The sequence below is a fragment of the Acanthochromis polyacanthus genome, chromosome 7, assembly GCF_021347895.1.
Source record: "Acanthochromis polyacanthus isolate Apoly-LR-REF ecotype Palm Island chromosome 7, KAUST_Apoly_ChrSc, whole genome shotgun sequence".
Lineage (NCBI taxonomy): Eukaryota > Metazoa > Chordata > Actinopteri > Pomacentridae > Acanthochromis > Acanthochromis polyacanthus.
In genome coordinates this window covers 39,502,583-39,525,163 of record NC_067119.1, presented here as the reverse complement: position 1 = coordinate 39,525,163, position 22,581 = coordinate 39,502,583, and the positions used below count along the sequence as shown (strand labels likewise).

Below are 22,581 nucleotides of genomic sequence, written 5' to 3'. Positions count from 1 at the left end.
GTCCTCCTTTGTTGCACATGTGTCCCTCTTTTCTTCATCAGCTCAGGTAGCTCTGTCCAATCAATCGCAGTCTCCGCTAAATCAGTGCCAGCTGTCTTCACTAATTACAACTCACAAAAAAAAAAAAAAAGATCACTCCACCCAGTAAATATGCACACTCAAAATAAACCCATGCAACTACAAAATAGAAACATAACAAAATAACCACTACAAACAAAACCATGCAACTATAAAATAAAAACTAGTTAAAATAACCACTCCAAACCATGCAACTAAAATACAAACTAACAAAAATACAACTGGTACTGTGACATATACAGTTTGACCTAAGCCTACATAACTTCTCACTGTTCAGCATTTTGGAATTTCAAGGTTGCCGTGTAAGAACACAAGCTGATCAACATGCTCTGGGTCAAGAGTGCTTCTTTTTGCCGTGACAATATCTCCTGTGGTGGAGAACACTCTCTCTGCAGGCACGCTTGTCCCTGGGATGCTCAAGTATTTTTTGGCCAACCTTGAGAGGATAGGAAATGAGCCTGCATGGCGATGCCACCAGTCCAAGGGGTCCTCCTTGAGAGCCACAGATGAAGACTTACAGTACAAATCCATTTCCTCCTCCGCCTTTGCATAGGGGTCTTGACCTGTATTGCAGGTTCACGGTTGCCACTGAATGAATCTCCCAGCAAACTTTCAAGCAGTGATGCGGTGGTCCTCCTTTTCTTGGGAGCAGAGGGGCCTGCTGACACATCATCATCCACAGACAGCAACTCTTCCTGGGTCCCTGAACTTCCTGTTCCTCCAGGGGCTGATTCTGACCCACGTCCTCTTCTTCTGTCCTCCACCTCCTATTTTGGAAAAAAGAAATAAGAGCAAAAGAACAGCAGCAGTTAGCATTTTCTCATCCAATGCTTCAGCTCACATCACAACAAATTTTCTTCTTATTTTTCCTCAGTCTTAAATATTTTACTGACTATGTCGCTGTTTAACATAAAATTACATTATTATAATTGGTAGTTATTATATTATATACGTTTTACAAACAGAAATTATTAATTTAACTAATTTCAAATTAATTACCTCCAAGGATGCAGCCTCTGAAGTGACTGCTGCGTAGACATCCAGTCTCTCCTCCTCTGGCAGGAAAGGAAGCAACTTAAAGCGAGGATCCAGGGCAGAGGATCTAAGAAGAATCTTCTTCTCTGCATCAGTGCTGTACCTCTTAAGGAGATCTGTTCTGACGGCAGTCTTCACATCACGGATCACTGGTGGGTCTCCAATAGTGTCTGCCATGCGCTGGAGGATTTGGGCGTGAAGTGGGGCAATGAGGCTGACTGTTGGATTGCGTGCCTGTTCCATCAACTGAGTGGCCTCTTTCATTGGTTTCAAGATCTTCACTGCTTCCTCTGCATTAGCCAGATCTGTTCTGCTGAGAGTGACAATGTCATCCTCATCCACATCCAAGGCAGGTGACAGCAGGGTGGCATGCACTGCAGCTTGTAGTTGCAAGAACCTCTCGATCATGTCATGTGCACTGTTCCACCTTGTGCTGACATCAGTTATCAGTTTGAGTGGAGTTTTCAGTTTGAGAACAACTTTCTGGTTTTCTTCAAATAGGTGCAGAGCCTTTGTGCTGCGATGGAAGTATGCTGAGATACGTCGGACTCTTCCCAGAAGCCTGGCTACCGTTGGTAGTTTAAGCGCCCGCTGTGCAGCGAGGTTCAACGTATGCGCAAAGCACTTGACATGGGGGAACTTTCCAATTTCAGCAGCACATAACATATTGGCGGCATTGTCCGTCACCAGCACAACACCTTTCCCTGCTAGCTGCCATTCTTCCACAGCATCCAACAATAGCTTCGCCATATGAGCTCCAGTGTGGCTCTCATAGACTGATCTCGTCTGCAGCACATATCCTACAATCTGCCAATCTTCACTAATACAATGTGCAGTTATAGTTACATAGGACTCTGTCGCGACTGAAGTCCAGGCATCACTTGTAATGGCTACATGACTAGCTTTGCTCAATGATTCCATTACCTTTGCTTTGGTTTCTTTGTACAGTGTGGGAACTACAGTATCAGTGAACGTAGCTCTTGTCGGCAGAGTGTACCGGGGCTCCAGCGTTTTAATCATATGGCGAAACCCTTTACATTCTACGACTGAATAGGGTCGTAGATCTTTCGCTATGAAACACCCCACTGCTCGCGTGATCCTCTTTGCTCTCTCTGATGTGGGAGACAACACTGACGTGAGCGACTCATATATTTTTAGCTGGGATGGCTCAACTGTTTTTGCTTTTGAATTCAACTCGGGATGCCAACGATCAACGTGGTTCTTATAGTTCGTTGTATTACTGACATGTTTAATTTTAGCGTGGCATGTTTTACACACCGCGTGAGTCTTGTCCAGTTTCCCATCAACTTCGTAGAATCCGAAATGTTGCCAGATGTCCGCTTTAAAAGTTTGGGGTGCGTCTTTTAGCACCCGGTTTTCTACCAACTCCTCCTGAGCCATCTCTCGTGCTGGTGTTGTTTTGCTATTTTTAGCACTGCTGCGGGATGCGACTGCTTGTAGCTGTAGCACAACGTACTGCGCATGTCATTGTAACGTTGCTCTGGAAATGCCCCCAGAAGTAACTGAAAGTTTACAACTTTATTAACATGGAAGGGCAGAAAATAAACAATGACACAGATAATCGATTATGTGACGTTGCCGCATCGATGCCGCATTGGGTAAGCCCCGCTTCGCGATGCATCGTCGAATCGATTACGTATCATTGGCGGGCCTATTGCCAAGTGATCAAGAATAACTGTTCATTGCCTTTCAGCACTACTGTAATCCTCTCATGTGGGAGCACAGAAAAAATCTCTTTGTACCACATAGTAACAGTCGGAGGTTTGTCCCCAATCCACCTTAACAGTATACATTTTCTTGCCAAAAGTAACAATTTATCTGGCAATTTAAACTTAAGAGGGGGGAGTGTCACAGTCTTGGATGGTAGGCCAAGTAAGAAGAGACCAGGATCTTTGGTTACTTTAGTTTTGAAAATGCCGCTAAGCTCTCTTGCTATACAAGACCAAAACCGTAGTATGTATTTACACTTTCAAAAAAGATGAATATAGTCCCCTCTCTCACTGAGACATTTCAGACATTGCGGTGACAGGTCTGGGTCCATCTTATTCCGGATGAAAGGTGTTATGTGTAATCTATGAAGAATTTTATATTGAGTTTCCCTCAATCGATTACAAGAAAACAAATTTTTGATACAGTTAAGAGCTTCTTGCCTTCTTGTCTTCTATGTACTCATTATCTAAGTCCCTTTCCCATTTACATTTGACATCAAACAGGCTTGTTGGACCTATGTCATGTAACAGGTTGTAAAAGGAGGAAATAAAATGGGAAGATTTTTTACAGTTAATAAAGGATTCTGGGGCATTCAATTTAGGAGTATTGAGGGAGGGGAGACTCAGGCCCTTTATAAAGTGACGAATCTGTAAGCACCCAAAAAAAAATGCTTATTGGGAAGACCATACTGAGATTGAAGTTGCTGAAAAGACATCAAAATACCATCTTTGAATAAGTCTCCAATAACCTTAATGCCTTTGGACTTCCAGAACTCAAAAATTAAACTGCTATTAGCTGGGATAAAATCCCCATTCCCACAAATAGGTGTCAGCATAGAGACCAAATCCTTTCTCCCAGTGAAATTAACAATATCCCTCCAGACCCTTACAGAACTGTAAACTATCAGGTTAGCTTTAACCTCTTTCGTGATGCTTTGTCTTTTGTAGTTAGTTAGGCTCCACAGAGATAAAGGTGAGCAAACCCAGGAATCAATACAGAGGCTTGAGTCAAGATATGAGCGAAGCCAATCCCAGATTATCCTTGCATGACAGGCCCAGTTATAAAAAAGTATACTGGGGAGTCCAAGACCACCAGCTCTGATTGGCATTTGTAAGATCTTAATTTTTTCCCTCGGCTTCTTACCACACCAGACAAATTCAGAAAACAATTTTTCAATACTGGAGGCCACTTTCCTGGGCGTCCATAAGGGCAGCATCTGTAGAGGATAGAGAATCCTTGGGAGTACATTCATTTTGATCAAACTGATCCTGCCCATAAAGGACAAAGGGAGATTCGACCAACGTTGTAAGTCTCTTTTAACAGCACATATAATTGGGGAAATATTTAGTTTGCAGAGATCAGACAGATTAGGAGATACTTTAATTCCTAGATAAGTGAAACCTGAGTTAGAGCACCTAAAAGGGAAGTCCTCTGTCAAATCACTAAGATCTAACCCACCAATAGGCATTGCCTCAGACTTATTAAAATTAACCTTGTAGCCAGATATACTACTAAATTCTTCCAGCAATGACATAGTAGCAGGGATTGACCCTTCGGGAGAAGACAAGAAGAGCAAGATATCATCAGCATAAAGAGCTATTTTATGTATAGTGCCCCTCACTGAGACACCCTTTATGTTTGCATTAAGTCTAATAGCTACCGCAAGGGGTTCCAAAGCTAATGCAAATAGTAGTGGGCTTAGTGGGCAGCCTTGTCTGGTGCCCCTAGCCAGTGGAAAGGGTTCAGAGCAGAGGTCGTTTGTGATAACACTAGCTGTTGGTGAGTTATAAATGGTTTGTATCCACCTAAGAAAGTTACCCCCCAGACCAAATCTCTTTAAGACATCAAACAAATAGCACCACTCCACCCTATCAAAAGCTTTTTCAGCATCAAGGGACACAGTAAGAGCTTTGTCACCGTTGTCTGTATTTTTAAGTAAGTGGGTGGGTATGACACATTAGAGCTAGCTTACTGTTGTTAAGGTGAATTACATGTGAACAATACAGTCTGTGCCACCTGTGTAAAATTCGCTGGTCAGTGTTATACCAGTAATATTTGTTTTAGCTTTCCTGTGTCAGTTGTAATCTAAGTCAGTGGAATATGACTTATAACGTCTCAGTTCACAGACGGGTCAACACCGGCAGTAAACATAGCCTAGCTAGCTGGCCATGATTTCGCTGGTGGGCAAAAATACAGCACAGTAATATTCGATTCACAAAATACAACCAATAGTGATGTTCAATCTTACTTGTGAAAAGTAATCCATCTTGCCCTGTTTTCGACGATCCGGCGATTTGAACACGAATATGCGGCACAGTGCTCTGGCATCTGGTTCTTTCTGCTACTGAACTGTAAGTACGATGACCGGACCAAGATGGCAGCCGTCCCCGAGCGGCGTCATGGTGACATTGTTTTCTCCACCAGGACACCTCAAAAAGCAGTGTTCGATGCCGCTATTATTATACAATAGAGCCATTTTAATGAGAATCTCAGACGCTGTTGTATGCATTGAATAATATTTTATTCCAACAGTGGTCAAAAAAAATAAAAGAAATCACATTTATTACAGTCCCGGAGGTTGGGAGTGGATAAAACCTGTTGAAAGAGTGCCCGCCCGTATGCGACGCTCCTTGGAAAAACAGCGAACGCACCCGTATACAAACAGGGATAATCTGATTGGGCAAAGCTCGCCGGCCTTCTATTGGTTGACAGCGTTGATACACAAAAAATCTGAGAGCAGAGCAGAGATCCGTGAGCAGAAGTTCCGTGAGAGCACGAGGAAGAGTTTGAGTTTGAGCGCAGGAAATCTGCGCGAGCAGCATCTTAACCGAGTGCGAGGACACAGTTTGAGCACGCTCAGAGCAAATTTGAGCGCGAGAGCAGAGTTCTGAGAGACAATATCACAAAATCTGAGAATGAAATCGATAAATGCTGCCCTCAAATCAATTTAAAATGCTCTTGAATTATGATAGGAAATTCATTCTATAAAAATGTAGAAACCTGATCTTTGTCTGTGCACACGTGCATCTCATTTCTAAGACATTTTAGTTTTTTTTATTCTCAGACAAAGAACAAAGAAAAACTCATTTAAACATGACTACAGCAGATCAGAAAATACAGTGAAACTGGCATTCAAACTCTGATTATCATGCAATTTTAAAATCTTATACTGATCCAAATATTTGCTGAAAGTGGAAGTCTGTCATTAAACTAGATGATTGAATCTGTCCATAGGTCTGTCTGATAAAATCTCAGTGATGATGTAATTCACCAAACATGAGAAGCATCAATATGGAGCTGGGTTCATCACATTTCAATCATTATTGGAGCAAAACAAACATATTGGTTATGTAAGATGTCTGACTATTACAATCTCGTAAAGTATGCTGCACACCTAAATAGCTCACCAATAACAAGCGTGAGAACACAGATGCGGACAGAAAGACAAACAGTCAGGACCGAAACCTGTTTTTCCAAGAAGCTGATTTCTCCTCATGATAAGAGAAACTGTGAGAAAGAAGTTCAAAGAGAAAGGAGTCCTGGCTGCAGAAAGGTGCAACAATAATAATAAATTTAAAAGAAAAATCCCACATGTGGTGTTTAAACATGTAGAGATGTAAAGAAGACTGAAACATCTCATCGTATGGTTTTATGAGAAACAGTAAATTCTTTTTTTTTTTTAAATATATTTTTTGACCTATTTTCGGCTTTATTTTGATAGTCAAAGTGAGAGAGACAGGAAATGGGGGAAAGACATGCAGTAAAGGGCTGCGAGCGGGAAACAAACCGGGCCGCTGCTTCGGAGACCAGCCCCTATGGTTTGCCTGCTTAACCCATTGAGCTATACAGGCGCCCTGAAACAGTGAATTCTTAAATGAACAGTGTCAAAGTCAAGAAATGTAGACATGTAGTATTACTTATTTGCTGACCCTGTGTCCCTCTATGTATGTGCAGAAGGTGCACCCTGTAGGTGTAGAAAGAACTGTGTAGTCATTTACTGTGATGGTAGGTGGATGTTCTCAATAAATACAGTGTAGAAAATCCATCCATCCATCCATCCATTATCTATTCACTTTAATCCTCATTAGGGGTGTGGGGGGTGGAGTCTATTCCAGCTGACTGAGGGTGAAGGCAGGTTCACCTTGGACAGGAAACAGTCTATCACAGGGCTACACATAGAGACAAACAATCACACTCACATTCACACCTACAGACAATTTAGAATCACCAGTTAACCTCAGCATGTTTGTGGACTGTGGGAGGAAGCCGGAGAACCTGGAGAAAATCTACTTATGTACAGGGACAACAAGCAAACTCCATGCAGAAACATGACGGGATCCGGGGATCTTCTGGCTGCAGGGCGACGGTGTAAACCAATGATCCAATGTGCAGCACAGTACAGAAAATCTAAATAAAAGGGGTCCTCAGTTTATGATGTCCTCGACGTACGGCGTTTAGTCGTTACAACGGAGCTGATTGCGTTGGCACATGGATCGGATGAATATGTCATCACCTGGCGCTGTAAGAGGAAGACATCTTTGTTTTCATTCACCAGTTGTATGCCACACTGGACTGTGTTATCCACAGGAGATGCACAAGAGAATGTGAGTTCCAACTTATGGTGAAAATCGAGTTATGCCGCGCTGCAGGAACGGAATTCCGACATAAGTTGAGAACTGTCTGTATATAAATAAAGAAGCTAATCTTGAACATCCATCCATCCACTATCTATACACCGCTTTATCCTCTGTATGGTTGTGTGGGGACTGGAGCCTATCGCAGCTGACTTAGGGTGAAGGTAGAGTTCATAGTGGGTAGGTCACCCGTCATGCAGAGAGACAAACAACCAAAACACACTCAGATTCAGTACGGACAATTCAGAATCACCAATTAACCTCAGCATGTTTTTGGACGGCTGCACAGTGACTCAGTGGTTGGCACCGTCACCTTCCAGCTAGCAGATCCCTGGTTTGCATCCTGGCCTTCCCATGATCATTTTGTGTGAAGTTTGCATGTTCTCCTGGCACATGCATTGGTTTTCTCCAGGTTCTCCAGCTTCCTCCCACAGTCCACAAACATGCTGAGGTTAACTGGTGATTCTAAACTGTCTGTAGGTGCAAATGTGAGTGTGATTGTTTGTCTGTATATGTAGTCCTGTGATAGACTGTTACCTGTCCAGGTGTCTCCTACCTTCATCCTCAGTCAGCTGGGATAGACTCCACCTCCCTATGACCCTAATGAGGATTAAGTGATGTATAGATGATGGATGTGTTTGGAATGCGGGAGCAAGAACCTGGTGAGAATCCATGCAGGCACAGGGAGAACAGGCATCACAGACTAAATAAATCACTGCAAAATTCTTCTAAAAAATACAGTGTGGTTGATTTGGACAAAATTGCTATTACAAGCAGGAAATCTGCTTTAGTATGCATCAGCTGCCAGTGTACGATCCTCATAAGACCAGCGTAGTCTGAAAACAAGAAGAGAACCACTGATCTTGAGGGTGCTAGCTTGCAGGAAATAACTGTTCAGGTGTTTTGCTGGGAGCTTGGAGGAGCTGCATAGGGGAATGGGCAAGAGGGTGTTCCCTTCCTGCTACATACCAAGTAGTGGTCGAGGTTTTGGATGGCAGGGGGAACCAGTGATATCCTCGGCCATTGTCGCTGTCTGCAGGAGTCTGGACAGAACTCAAGTGTGTTTTTCATCCCCAGAATTTAATCACTCATCTCCTTTTAAAAGTTCCGAGGGCCCAAAATACCAGAAAAAAAATCAATAAATTAAAAAGAAAGAAATTGAAACGTTAATCCACTCCTACATGCTTCGGTAGCCTAAAACTCTAAAAATATAATTAGTATGAGGACAGAAAATTTGCATGGCATCATGAAACATACCAAGGCTACTGAACAATAAATGTTTTGATTCTGTGGGAGTCAGATTTGAGGCCCTGCCTGTTTTTTTTTTCTGAAATGATCTGACAAGTTGTCTGTGAATATTGCAGCTCGTATTTTGTTGTTGTTTGACAGTTACATAATTTGAACCTGTGTGTTTGCAAGTGTTGGAGTTATGGCCCTTCTGACACAAACTATAACCTTGTGTTGTATTAATTAGAGAGTCATGGTTTTCCTGTGAATGGCACTCTAACAAGTAGACTCCAGTCAGAAGCCTGAGGTTACTGCCAGATGAACGGCTCTGGTATTCAGACTGAGGGCTTTTAGCGTGTACATGTTGTGGTGTGGGGCCACTTTCCAACTTAACTTGTGAAACACAGCATGGGAAAGATGTCAGCTTATTTTTTAATGAATGAATGTTTTCTTTAATCAAGGAGAAAGAGGTACACATAAGGTATATGTTACCAAATCAAACATTTATGTAATTCTTGAAGTTCCCTCACAGTTAATGTGGAGCTTATATTTTTTTATTGCAGAAGTGGGCACCATAGGCACTCAGCAATTACTCTCATTATGATTCCTTTTTTAGCAGCCAGAGCCTGACATTTATGGTGTAGTAACTATAGAAAGCATGACTAATAGGGCCTGTATCATGAAGGATGGAAGCTACAAGCATTTTTATTGTAATTATCACATATTTGGAGCTGTCACCATTCAAACTAATACAATGATCAAATAAATGAAAGAGAAAATAAACTTTTTTTCTGTCCACTTTTTCACTGCTCTGTTCTCCAAATATCAAATCATGTTTAAAGTTTAGCATTGAGAGCATTTCTGTTTTCAACAAATTAAATAAAAAAGAAACATGTAATAGTCCATCTGAGTCTCCTAACCTCTCACAAACTGTAGTTTGTAGCTAACACCAATCATATTAAGACACTGTTTTCAGCTGTTTTCATACACATTTGGTTTTCTAGAAATTATTTAACACAGCATAGGAATAAAAAGGCTTTACTCTACAGGATGCACGCGACTGTTCAAAAGTCTGGGGTCTTTTAGAAATGTTTTTATTTTTGAAGAAAAGGAATTTTTTTCAATGAAGATAACATTAAATGAACGATAAATCCAGTGCAGACATAGTTAATGTGGTAAATGACTATTGTAGCTGTAAACGGTGATTTTTAATGGAATATCTCCATAGGGGTACAGAGGAACATTTCCAGCAACCATCACTCCTGTGTTCTAATGCTACATTGTGTTAGCTAATGGTGCTGAAAGACTCATTGATGATTAGAAAACCCTTGTGCTGTTATGTTAGCACATGGATAAAAGAGCGTTTTCATGGGAAATATGGAATTGTCTGGATGAGCCCAAACTTTTGAACAGTAGAAGCTAGATATTTAGCTAGCTGTTACTGCTGACCACTGATGGAAAACAGTCCAAAGAATGAGTCTGATCCTGATCATATGAGGTAGAGTGAGACATTCAATCAAGGCTGACAATGTGATGGAAATCTGGAAAATAGAAGAGAGGACATAGATGTGCTCTGTATTCTTTAGGAAAATTGATGATGTTAATTCCAGCATATTGTGTGATTCACTGTTTTCTTCTTCCAGCTAAGAAGGTTATGCTAACATGTTGTGGGTCAAGTTCCACGCATAATAATTTTATTTAAAATATTATGTTAATTAACCCCCCCCCCCTACAATTATAAGAGACATCAATAACAAAAAAACGGAGATCTAAATTTTATTTTAACTGTTTTATTAGAAATTCATTTTGGTCATCAGGGGAGTGGGGCAAGAGACAAATGTGATTTTAGGGGGAACTCCAGATTTATTTGGTATTTTAAAAAATATTTTCAAACATTCTTTTCTCCTAGTTTTTTCTAGATTTGGTCTCATGACAAGAACATTTACACAATAACTGCATGTTTTAGTATTTTGTACATGAATTATTTAAAATTTGATGGGTGGGACGTAAAATGTCGTCCAGTTCTGACTCGTGTATGAATGATGTGTGATTATGATGAACATCTCTTGAATGGGCTACAAACATCTGAAACAGGTGCCTCAACTGTTTCTTTGAAATATTTTTTTTTCAATTTTAAAAACACATTTCTTTAAATTGTGATGAAATTTGTATATTCATCTCTGCAAATAGAACTCTCTGCAAAAAATACTGCGACCAGATCTGAAGGTTACATGTACGGTACAGCAGGTCCATGTGTGGAGCTGGATGTGTTGTAGAAAACACACACATCTCAGCACAGCATTTATTCTGTTAGTAACCCTACCGAAGCCCTGCATAGAGCTGGTATTTCATCAGTTTAGCTCTAATTGAAGGATTAGGACAGGTGGAAACTTGTGTGTCATAGTCATATGAGAAGAAGCTGTGGGTTAAAAATTGTCTGTGGTTTCACTGGAAAACACCTTCCGTGTTCTACACAATTCACTTGAACTGTTTTTTTTTTCCCCTTTTTAATGTTTTACCTACAAACTGCTGCACAGCTCAGGTTTAACTTCATAAAGTTACATGCATGGACAGACGTATGCAGCTTTGACCATTCTGTTCAAATCTAAACCTGTAAATGTGTTTGCAGTTTCTGGGTTACTTTTACAGTGACATTTATCCATCAGTCACACATAGTCACTCATTACACACAGGTGGCTACTTTAATGAGTCAGGAGTTTAGAATACATTGTAGTCTATAAATTGATTTTTTTAAAACTGTTTATTTGTGTTTTCATTTCAGAGTACAATGAGACATTAACATGCACAATTTCCAATAAAAAATGGAAACAGTGGGGTGTTGTAAAACTTTTGACCCATAGTGTATAATAATTTTGTGGTCTGTTAAATTAAAGAGTTTTCTCAACAATAAGTAGTGGTATGACAGATTTTGAGTGATTTAACAGTTCTTGAACTGAAAAATGTGGCCATTGAATGCATTTGCACACTCCATGTTGAAGAGCGCTGCTGTAGGTTAAACTGCTTCCACCACCTTAACCTTACACACTCCTGTTTCCTCTGGCCTCTGCAGGGGTGTCCTCTGTCTCACTGCCTGTTTGACATCATCATGTGTACATACTAATTTCAAATAAAACATTTCAATTGCATGCTCTTTTGTACATTATTTCGTGTCTGTCTATGTGTATCTATCTAGCACAGTATCATGAACAGTGGTAAATATTGCAGGTATATTTAGATATTGTGAAATGCAGGATGTAAAATATGACCTGACATGTTTAACTTTACCTGCTTTACATGTAAGAAAAATGTCTAACTATTGGTTTGCAGTTTTTGGCAGTCAAAATGCCTCAGCTCCCAGGTGAGGCCCCTAAAATTTCAAAAGAATTCTGACTCCATAAAAAACACCCTGCTATTTACAGCACATACCCTATAATCTACATAGCTGTTGTTTATTGCATGTTGCTGGTGCTCCAGATTGTAGATTGCATCAACAGACATAATCTGTTGGTGCAATCTACAGTCCCTGACAAAAGTCTTGTCACTTCTCTTAAGTTGTAGGAACAACAAATAACAGCTGGATTTGTAGTTGATCAGTTGGAATCAGAAATGGCTCATATGAATGACAAAGCCTCTAGATTATATTTATTATGCCAAAATAAAGTTTTGTATCATTCATTGAGTTTTATCATTTAATTAGGACAGGAAGGTCAGATTTTGCTTGGACAAAAGTTTTGTCGCATACAAAAATAATGTTGAAGTTATGCATATACTTTATTCTGAATACACAAATATGCTATAAAAACATCAGAACATTAAGTCATGGTGTCTTGTAAAAAAGAATTAATATTGTGTATGACTTCCAGAGCTTGGAGGACTGCATCCATACGTCTCATCAATGACTCAAATAACTTATTGATAAAGTCATCTTAAATGGCAAAGAAAACAGTCTTGCAGGGCTCCCAGAGTGCATCAAGATTCTACGGTTTCATCTTCCAAGCCGTCTCCTTCATTTTACCCCAGACATGCTCAATAATGTTCATGTCTGGTGACTGAGCTGGCCAATCCTGGAGCTCCTGGACCTTCTTTGCTTTCAGGAACTTTGATGTGGAGGCTGAAGTATGAGGAGGAACGCCATTCTGCTGCAGAATTTGCCCTCTCTTATAGTTTGGGATGTAATGGGCAGCAAGAATTTCTTGATACTTCAGGCTGTTGATGTTTCCATCCACTCTGCAGAGCTCTCGTACACTCCATACCGGATGTAACCCCAAACCATGATTTTTCTTTCACCACACTTGACTGATTTCTTGGTGAATCTTGGGTCAGTGCGGCTTCTGCAGGATTTGCGTTGATTGGGATGCAGTTCAATGGATGATTCATCAGAAAAATCAATCTTCTGCCACTTTTCATTGTCCATCCTTCCTGCAAGCTGTGGACCTTGACAAATGCAACACGATTTTTTGTTGTCTTCTGTTTAATGCTGGTTTCTATGCACTAATTTGAACATGGAGAACACCGCGTGAGAGAATTTGACAAACTGTTCTTGTAGATACAGGGATTTCTGGCGACCAGTTCACATGTAACTCTGTTGCAGTTGAAAAAGGGCTGGCCCTGGACTGTCGAAGCAACAAATGCTCTTCTCTAACAGGTGTCTGCCTGACCTGGGCTTGTCATAAACGTCACCAGTTTCTTCAGATCTTTTTCTTATCCTCTTTACTTGACATCTGGATACATTAAAGCTGTCTGCCACCTCAGCAGCAGACTTGGTCTTCAGGGTCTTGATGATCAGCACTTTGGTCTGTGGTTGGATCTTTGGCATGCTGTCAGGGTCAGGTTGGGCTTCATATGAAGGTCTTGTGTCTTGGGTTTCTTTTTATACACACCTGGGAATGTGTCAGTTACAGTATTTGTCATAGGTGAAGCTCTAATCTGTGATTGGTTGAATCATTTAAAAACAGGACAAGACTTTTGTCCTTGCAAAAACAGATGTCATGGGCTTTACCAAGACGTGAACATCAGGACACTTTATGACGGGTTCATTTTGCACCCAGTTATTAATGTGAAAGCCCTTCACATTAAAATGAACCATTTTTTGAGAGAACTGATTGATTAGAAATAAAGTTATATGCCATTTAAGCTTACTATATCCTTATGCGACAAGACTTTTGTCAGGGATTGTAAAAGTGGCAGTTTTTGCTTTCGGTCTGCCAGTTGTAATGAAAACTGACACCTGACCTGCTGATGCTGGCATTTAGCAGAAGCAAGTCTAACAGGAATAGATAGGGACTGAATAAGTTAACGAATGAGCAAGTTGAAAAGGAGACTGGAAGAATATCTGTCAACAGAGTAATTATCGCAACTCCACCAAAGACAGCAGAGTTACAGATGTGACCATGGGCGTATGTCTGTTTGTCTGTTAGCAACGTTACTCAAAAACGGACGAATGGATTTGGATGAAATTTTCCGGTAAGGTCAGAAATGACACAAGGACCAATTGATTAGATTTTGGCAGTGATGCAGATTATAGTCTGGATCCACGGATTTATTAAAGATTTCTATATCATTGCCAGATAGCGGCACGGTGTCACTGTAACCGTGACAACCAGTGCACACTACATCAGCTGATTGTGATCCTACTACAAATCCACTTTGAGGACTTATCCATTAGAAATGATCCAAGGAACAACTGATTAAATTGTGGGGGTGTTTCTGAGTCCCATCAATTCCCCTTACATATTTAGGTCACGTGATCCAGTATTCGTACATAACGTACACATGCAGACCACACACCTGTGCTCAGCGCAAGGTCATTTTGTTCGTGGGTCCATCTATATTAAATGGCCACATTCTATGTTGCTGATTTCTGATCATCAGTAACTAATAGGGGTGTAACAACCCAGGTAGCAAACTATGGGTGAATCAATGTTGAATCTATGTTGAGACCTAACGTCGAAATTATACAGAAAGTGCAAGGTTGATAAAATGTTGAGTCAACGTTTGCTTTTCAACCATAAATCACACTTTACCCAGATAACAAAAGCTGTTAAAACAATGTTGAATTAGGGTTAAGAAGGTTGAATTGTGGTTACGGTTGAAGACTGATGGTTGGATCAATGTTGATTCAACAACATTTTGTCAACATTGAAGTTTGTGTTTAAAAGATACCATTGAATCTACATTGTATTTTGGTTTAATTAAAATGTTTGACAGGTCAATGTTTAATTAATGTTGAATCTATGTTTGCAAACATGTAATCTATGTAAGCAAACGTTGACTCAACATTTTATCAACCTTGCGCTTTCTGTATAATTTCGACGTTAAGTCTCAACATAGATTCAACCATAGTTTGCTATCTGGGAAAATGGTCAACTCACGAAACGACAAGAGATTTGAAACAGGGCTCACGATACGAAATACTCACGATATGAAATAAAGATTAAAGAAAATCCCCAACAGTAGGAAATAATGAAAAAAATCTCATTTTCCTTATTTTCGTCCTTATGCAGACATACACAACATAATGCTGCATCAGTACAAAATAAATGCACTTTGAAAAAAAACAAAATTGCAGTTTTTTCCCCTTATGGTAGTTGTACTCGCCGCAGTATACGGCGAATTGTAGCATTATATTTTGCACACGACTTTTGTTTTATCCACAATTTTCTCACCGTTCTCTCGTTGTTTACATAGGAAGCCAAAATAGATCTACACAACCGATTTGATGAGTGAGCGTCAGCTAATTCCTCAACCTCGTCTACCTCCATTTTGAAGCGAGTGTTTTGATACGGTAGGCGAGGAGGGTCAAAAATCACCAGTCTCAGTGGTGCACGGCACCCCTTCACGTTTTTTATTTCGTGCGTCTTTGAATTTCATTTTGTCTTTTTTTTATTTTGTGAAATTTTGTGCCACGAAATTTTGTTACACCCCTAGTAACTAATAAACAAATATTGCATTTCTGACAATGTCATATGGGGGAATGAGCAGCCTTGGAGGAGTACTGAGCTCTCTGAGGGCTTTTCTAGTTTGGAAATGTGTTCAGTTGCCTACATTAAATCAAATATTACAACTTGTTGGCTTTTATTTTGAATAGGGTACTATGCTGTTTCATTAATGTAAGGACTGAAGCCCTCTCTGCTTCAATGTCTATCTGTGAGATAATACGTCCATAATTCCATTCTGCGGTGTGCAGACAATGCCTGAGTGTAGTTGAAAATATTTGCATATTTGACTCATTGCAGATGTCCTGAGGTCCCTTACAGTCACTGTTCAGCCCAGCACAGCCATGCTGAGAGGCAAATTAAACACGCCTAACATCCTCGATTTGCATGTTAGACTGACTTCATTTGCCACATGATTGACAGTCATTAAAAGTTTTACTGCTTGATTTTTATCTTGTCTACAGGACTGGTTGGGACACAACCAGACGCTGAGGTGTGGTCCTGTCACGTATTACCTGGATAAGTCCATCCCACAGCAGGGAGGCCAATACCTGCTGGTTCAGACAGGTGAGACCACAGAACAACATCAAAAACAATATCCCAACAGCCTCATATATCCAACCGACCAATCAGGTCTCTAGGATAACATTTCTAGACAATTCTTTGAAGTAAAGGGATAGTAATCAATCACTTTTAGAGATGCAGGCAATCCAGAGTAATTTCATTGTTCTAAGTGTTTGTGTAGCAGTACGATCCCCAAATAGAGACTGATTAAAGCGCTAAAGTCTGCTTCAAGGCTTGCTGATTGGCAGTGATGACTACGGGTTTAAATGAATGAAGTGCATTTAATGCTGCCAGGGTTAATGCCGAAAGAAAAAGGCTTCATTGTCTTACACACCTAATGCATCTATGTACCACAATAATTATGTTGCTTTCATGAAATACACAAGTGTAATTCATCAGATTTACTCGTTATTGTGACTCTTTTACTCTAAACATTTCTGAAATACCTACAGGTGACCTTGGATGACCGTGAGGTTTTCATTAGAGAAATTTAGAGATACTCTCAGCAGCTTTATTGAATCTGTGTCCACTGACATTTTGGTTGAGGTAATGTGGTTCCTGTTCCAGCTTCTTCCTTATCTTATTTGGGATATTTACACTTGCAGGCTGAACGATGGATCAGTGGTTAGCACTGCCGCCTTGCAGCTAGAAGATCCCCGGTTGGTGTCTCGGCCTTCCTGGGATCTTTCTGCATGTGTGGGTTTTTTCTGGGCTCTCCTGCTTCTTCACACAGTCCACAAACATGCTGAGGTTAATTGGTGATTCTAAATTGTAGGTGTGAATGTGAGTGTGATTGTTTGTCTCTTTGTGTAGCCCTGTGATAGACTCTTATCCTCAGTCAGCTGGGATAGACTCCACCCCCCTGTGACCCTAATGAGGATAAAGCGGTGTAGATAATGGATGGATTTACATTTGGTTTTCTATGATTTAGTTTAAATCTGGATACACACCTGAAAACCTGAACGCACAGAGTCACTTTCAATAGTTCAAATGCTACTTATGTGCAATCTCCTGGCCATATTTGCTCTATTTTTATTTTATATTTGCTATATTTTATCTGGTTTTTATTTCATGTTATTTACATCCCGCATTATATATATTGCGTTGTTCGCATATGTTGTCATTTTTAATGTAGTCTTGTTTTATATGTACATTTAATTTTATTATTTAATGTTGTTATTTGGGGCTGCACAGTGGAGTAGTGGTTAGCATTTTCACCTTGCAGCGAGAAGACCACAGGTTCGCGTCCTGGCTTTCCTGGGATCTTTCTGCATGGAGTTTGCATGTTCTCCCTGTGCATGCGTGGGTTTTCTCCGGGTACTCCGGCGTCCTCCCACAGTCCAAAAATATGCTGAGGTTAATTGGTTACTCTAAATTGCCCGTAGTTGTGAATGTGAGTGTGATTGTGTGTCTGTATATGTAGCCCTGTGACAGACTGGTGACCTGTCCAGGGTGTCCCCCGCATTTGCTCGAGTCAGCTGGGATAGGCTCCAGCTCCCCTGCGACCTTAATGAGGATAAAGTGGTGTATAGAGGCTGGATGGATAGATGGATGACATCAATGCACCGTCTAGTGGCAGCTATTTATATTTCCATCATGTCCCCATGTATGATGACAATGAAACTATTCTATTCCATTCTGCAGGATGGTGGAAATGTTCCTGCCTATCCATTCTTTCAGCCTTTATTTAAATCTATAGGAATCACTGAAGGGAAGTCCTCATTTACCATGATGTCGAGAGCACAGTCAACAGGACTTTAAAAAAGGAATGAAGGAATTCTTCAAATCAGAAGTCAATAATTTAATGAATATTTAGTGTTAACCTTTCTTTAATTTCTGTGCAGCTTAAGAGGAAAACCTTCAGATGCATTTTCATTTTGTTATTTTCCTGTACTTCTGGGCTCTCAGCTCACCACAGCAGTGTGTGCAGCAGATGTTGACTCCCTGCAGAGAAAACCAGAGCAGCTGCCAGAGCTTGAATGCAACAGAAGCAAAGCATCAGCTCCACCTGGTGACCAGCTCTGGCACTCAGTCTGCTCTTCCTCTGCACACTGAGCGCCCTCCAGTGGACCAGCTGAACAACACAGATGGTGTCAGCCCTCCAACAGGATCCACTGAGCTTCCTAACAGAAAGAGAGGGCAGCCATATCCATGTGCTGTTGACTATGAGGAGTACTGAAATTCACTGTAGATTAGACAGAATAATTTCATTTCTACTCTTTACAGTTGATGATACAATGACAGTGTCAGACCTTTTATGGCACACTCAACACAAAAACCCATTCAATGATCTGACTTTTTGATTTTGATACTTTCAGAAGGAAAGATTTTCCACTATTTGGGTCGAGACAACGTAATTTATTAGTGTTTATTCAACTTATCTCATAAGATCGGGGTTAATGTAATCTAATGTGGTTCCTCAAACTAATTTTAGATCAATATTACATTAGTAAATGAAGCTGATCCACCCAACTAAATTATCTTCACTCAACAGTAATTATTTCTGAAAGAAAGTACTAATTTTACTACTAATTTTGTTGTACAGGTACAATGACAACAAAGGAATTCTCTTCTCTTCTCTTCTCTTCTCTTCTCTTCTCTTCTCTTCTCTTCTCTTCTCTTCTCTTCTCTTCTCTTCTATTATATTCTATAAAGCTCTCCACCTCAATGCAAATTTAACAAAATTGGCTCCAAATAGAGTAAACTCAAAAATGTGTCCATGTATTAAAAAGAAAAACACTCAGGGAGCCAGTACTATTGCTTAAAGATTACTAATAATCCAATGATGTCTGTATCAGTAGAAGTTTCTTCCAGTTGCTCAGAAGTATTCATTCTGAGTTTAAGAAGCAGCTGAAGCATCAGTCAGAGACAGGATACATATGTGCATCTCCAACTCAACAACAGTAACTTCACTAACTATTTTTCCTTTTAAATTATCCCAACATGGAGTCAGGATCTAGCAGCAGGTCACATGATGCACTTTTTTCACCTCAGAGTTTATCAGCTGCATTTAGATATTTAGTTCCTTTGCGGCCATCCTCAGGATGAGTTCCCTGTTTCCCTGAAAGTTCGACGAGTTGCTGTTAGTTTAGATTTAGCCTGTTGTTGCATTATTATGTATTATACATCACTTGGTGTCTTGTCTTATCTTAAATAAATAACTAATTTTACATGCACAGTGTGGTGCTCTACAGCACTGTGGGTCGTATCTCTGCAGGAAGCCATGAGGAACATTACAGACAGTGTGAGATCTGAAGTTGAACCACTTGATGTACGACCTGAGTCAAGGCTGCCCCAACAAAATGAAACAATGTAAATCAATTTAAATCCATCTATTGTAAGTATCCTCTCATAGTCCACAACAATCTGATGTTTTTATAAACCCCTGCTTCCATAAATAGCAAAGAAACAAAGTGGCTTGTACTGATCCACAACACATTTCTTCTAGTACGCCCAGTAGCTGCTGCCATCCAATTTTTTTTTCTTTTTTTTGTCTGCAAGTCCGCTCAAAAATGACACCAACCAACCATGGTGTCATTGCTTAAGCTTCATGTGCAATTTTTTTTTTCTTCTTTGTGACTGTGACCATCACCTGTCCTCATGGCAAATTAACCTATCATGTTTATTTCAAGCTGTTTCCTGCATTATGCCATTGAGGGCTGTGCACACCCAAGTGAAACATAAAACAAACACAGGACAGACAGAAAGGTGAGGCATAGACAGTGTTCTAAGAGAAAAGGTGCATTTTATTTGTTTGTGCTCTTTAATTCACACCTTAAAACCATTTACAAATCTAAGACCCTTCACAAACACCAGATACGACAAAATCCCAACTGGATCAATTAGTGGAGCGGACAGTAGAAAAATCGTGCAAAATGTGATACAAGCACCAAATTTGGTATGGTGATTCACATTGGTATACTTAACAAATCTGCCCGATTGGCCACTTGAAAATCCAAGATGGCGGCCATTTTTCAAGATGACCGCCATATTGGCATGCCGAAAGTGTGTTTTTCTCATAGAAATGCATGTACTTGGCCGATTTGAGTGATCTTGGTGTCTAAATATATGTTTTTGAGGATGCTGAATTCAATTTTCCTAGTCTAAGCGGCTTTAGAGTACACATTGTGACATAAAATGGTACTTTACTTAAGAAAAAATAACAAAAATAACAATAACGCGACACTTCCAAGTAACAACAGAACACTTTTAATCAGAAGTTCCATCAAATGAAATGAACACATTTAGCACTTGGAACATTTTACTTCTTACATGACATAAATCTGGACGGAAGCATTAAAATAATACAGACTGTTAGAGAAAATAACACAAAGCTCTTAATCTCTTAATACTGTTGTAAGTAAAATGTAAATAAATAAAATTTGAGCATTTAGAATGGCTCTTAGCCGGGAAAATAAAATACCATTATTACAAAACACCCATACTGCACGGAAAAATAACTGTACTCTAGTGTTGTGAAATCAAATCAAGGCACTATGTATTGTCTTTGTTGAATAATTCTTCACAGTCCTGTTGTAACAATGAAACAATGACGGTACATAATGTTTGCAGCTTTTTGTATGTCAAAAATGTTCCAAGTGGACCGAGCTGAGTGTTCCTGTAACACAGTTCAGTATTAGTAGGCCTAGTTCTACTGCTCACACACACAGCTACAGAGTTGCAGTGCAGGAGAACCCTGAGCGGAAGCATTTGCATCTCTGGTTGCAGCCTTTCTTGCAGGAACACTCGGTCAGTTCCTGGCAGCATGTCGCAATTGGTGGAAGGGTCGTCCAACAAATCTCCCAAGTCTCTCCTTTCAGGGACCAGCCCCAGTCAGCACGACTGCTGGTCTCTGGGTTGGAGAGAGTTGCCTGTCCCCAGATGATCCCAGCCTGGTAGGCAGCACGCTTGGCATGCTTCTTGAGAGCAGCACTTGATGGTGGAATTGTATCATATGATCTCTGCTTGTGTGCAAAGAGAGCCAACCTTGCCACGTCCGCACCCGTCGATGCACTAGATCTGTCGTACATGAGGACAACAAAGTTCTCCAGCTTCTGCAGGTCATCATCAGAAACCTCTGTTGGGCAGTGGCTGAGTTTTGTGAAGGTTTCAGAAACGTCATCACAAACATCCCATGTCAGCCATGCAGATTTCTTTCCTTTCTCATGGAAAGCAGAAACAACGTCACAGCCAGTGAAAGCATGGAAGTATAGGATCCCACTGGTTTTCTCTGGCCCTATTGCAGAAACTACCTCATGGACTGGAATCCATCGAGCACTGGCTCCTTGGCCAAAAGCAATCCACATCTTTTGAAGACCAAGCTGCTGTAGGGATGGCAAGACGGACACTGCTATGACCACCAGGTCGGTGTCATTGGCTTTGATGATGAGAGACTTGCTACCAGCCACTGTTGCATCCCTGGCATGCGCAAACACTCGGGTATTTGCTTGAGGGTATTGAGACTAGAAAAATTGAATTCAGCATCCTCAAAAACATATATTTAGACACCAAGATCCCTCAAATCGGCCAAGTACATGCATTTCTATGAGAAAAACACACTTTCAGCATGCCGATTTGGCAGCTATCTTGAAAAATGGCCGCCATCTTGGATTTTCAAGTGGCCAATCAGGCAGATTTGTTTAGTGTACCAATGTGAATCACCATACCAAATTTGGTGCTTGTATCACATTTTGCACGATTTTGCTGCAAAATTGATTTTAGCCCCCCCACTAAGAAGAAGAAGGCGTAGAATGAGACGTGCAATCTGGGTGAAACCTTGGATTGGAAGGCGGCGTCAATTTGGCCTTTATGACCAGCTTATGGTTGAATTGAGAAATGAAGATCAGAGAGCCTTCAGGAACTTCCTACGCATGCCTCCAGAAATGTATGATGAACTGCTGGACAGGGTTGGTCCCAACATCACCAGCTGTGCACGCTCCTCATACGTTAGGCTGACGTTCCGCATACGTTTCTCATACGTCAGCGGTACACTGATATACGTTACTCATACGTCGGTATACGTCCAACTCAAATACACATCACATCACATACGCTGACATACGCTGACATACGCTATGCGTACGCTACTCATACGCTACTCATACGCTGACGGTATGCTAGGCTCACATCACTCTAACGGTCATTAACCAAAAAACGACCTCACACGCTGAAAAGTTATGCGTATAAACAATTTTTCGAAATATTCAATACGTTCCTCATATGCTGGCTCTATACGCTAGAGTGTGACAGCGCCATTAGACAGGCTGGTGGAGGAGTAAATCATTGTGGAGGTTAAAGTTAGCAGACGTTCACTCAGGAGATTTTAGTTCAAGATCAGTCTCAGACCATAATTCTAGTTATATGTATAGTACAGTTTT

The 22,581-nt window shown here is 40.6% G+C and overlaps 1 protein-coding gene across 1 annotated transcript; it reads right to left on the bottom strand.

The window, feature by feature from the left end:
- Positions 1-346: 346 nt before the first annotated feature.
- On the bottom strand, positions 347-2,525 carry LOC127534682 (E3 SUMO-protein ligase ZBED1-like). The gene is made up of 2 exons (XM_051950533.1): positions 1,078-2,525; positions 347-845 (listed from the first exon to the last, which is right to left on the bottom strand). Exons 1-2 carry the CDS (start codon positions 2,512-2,514, stop codon positions 495-497), a joined length of 1,788 nt encoding a protein of 595 aa, XP_051806493.1. The 5' UTR covers positions 2,515-2,525; the 3' UTR covers positions 347-494.
- Between the last annotated feature and the right edge of the window lie 20,056 nt (positions 2,526-22,581).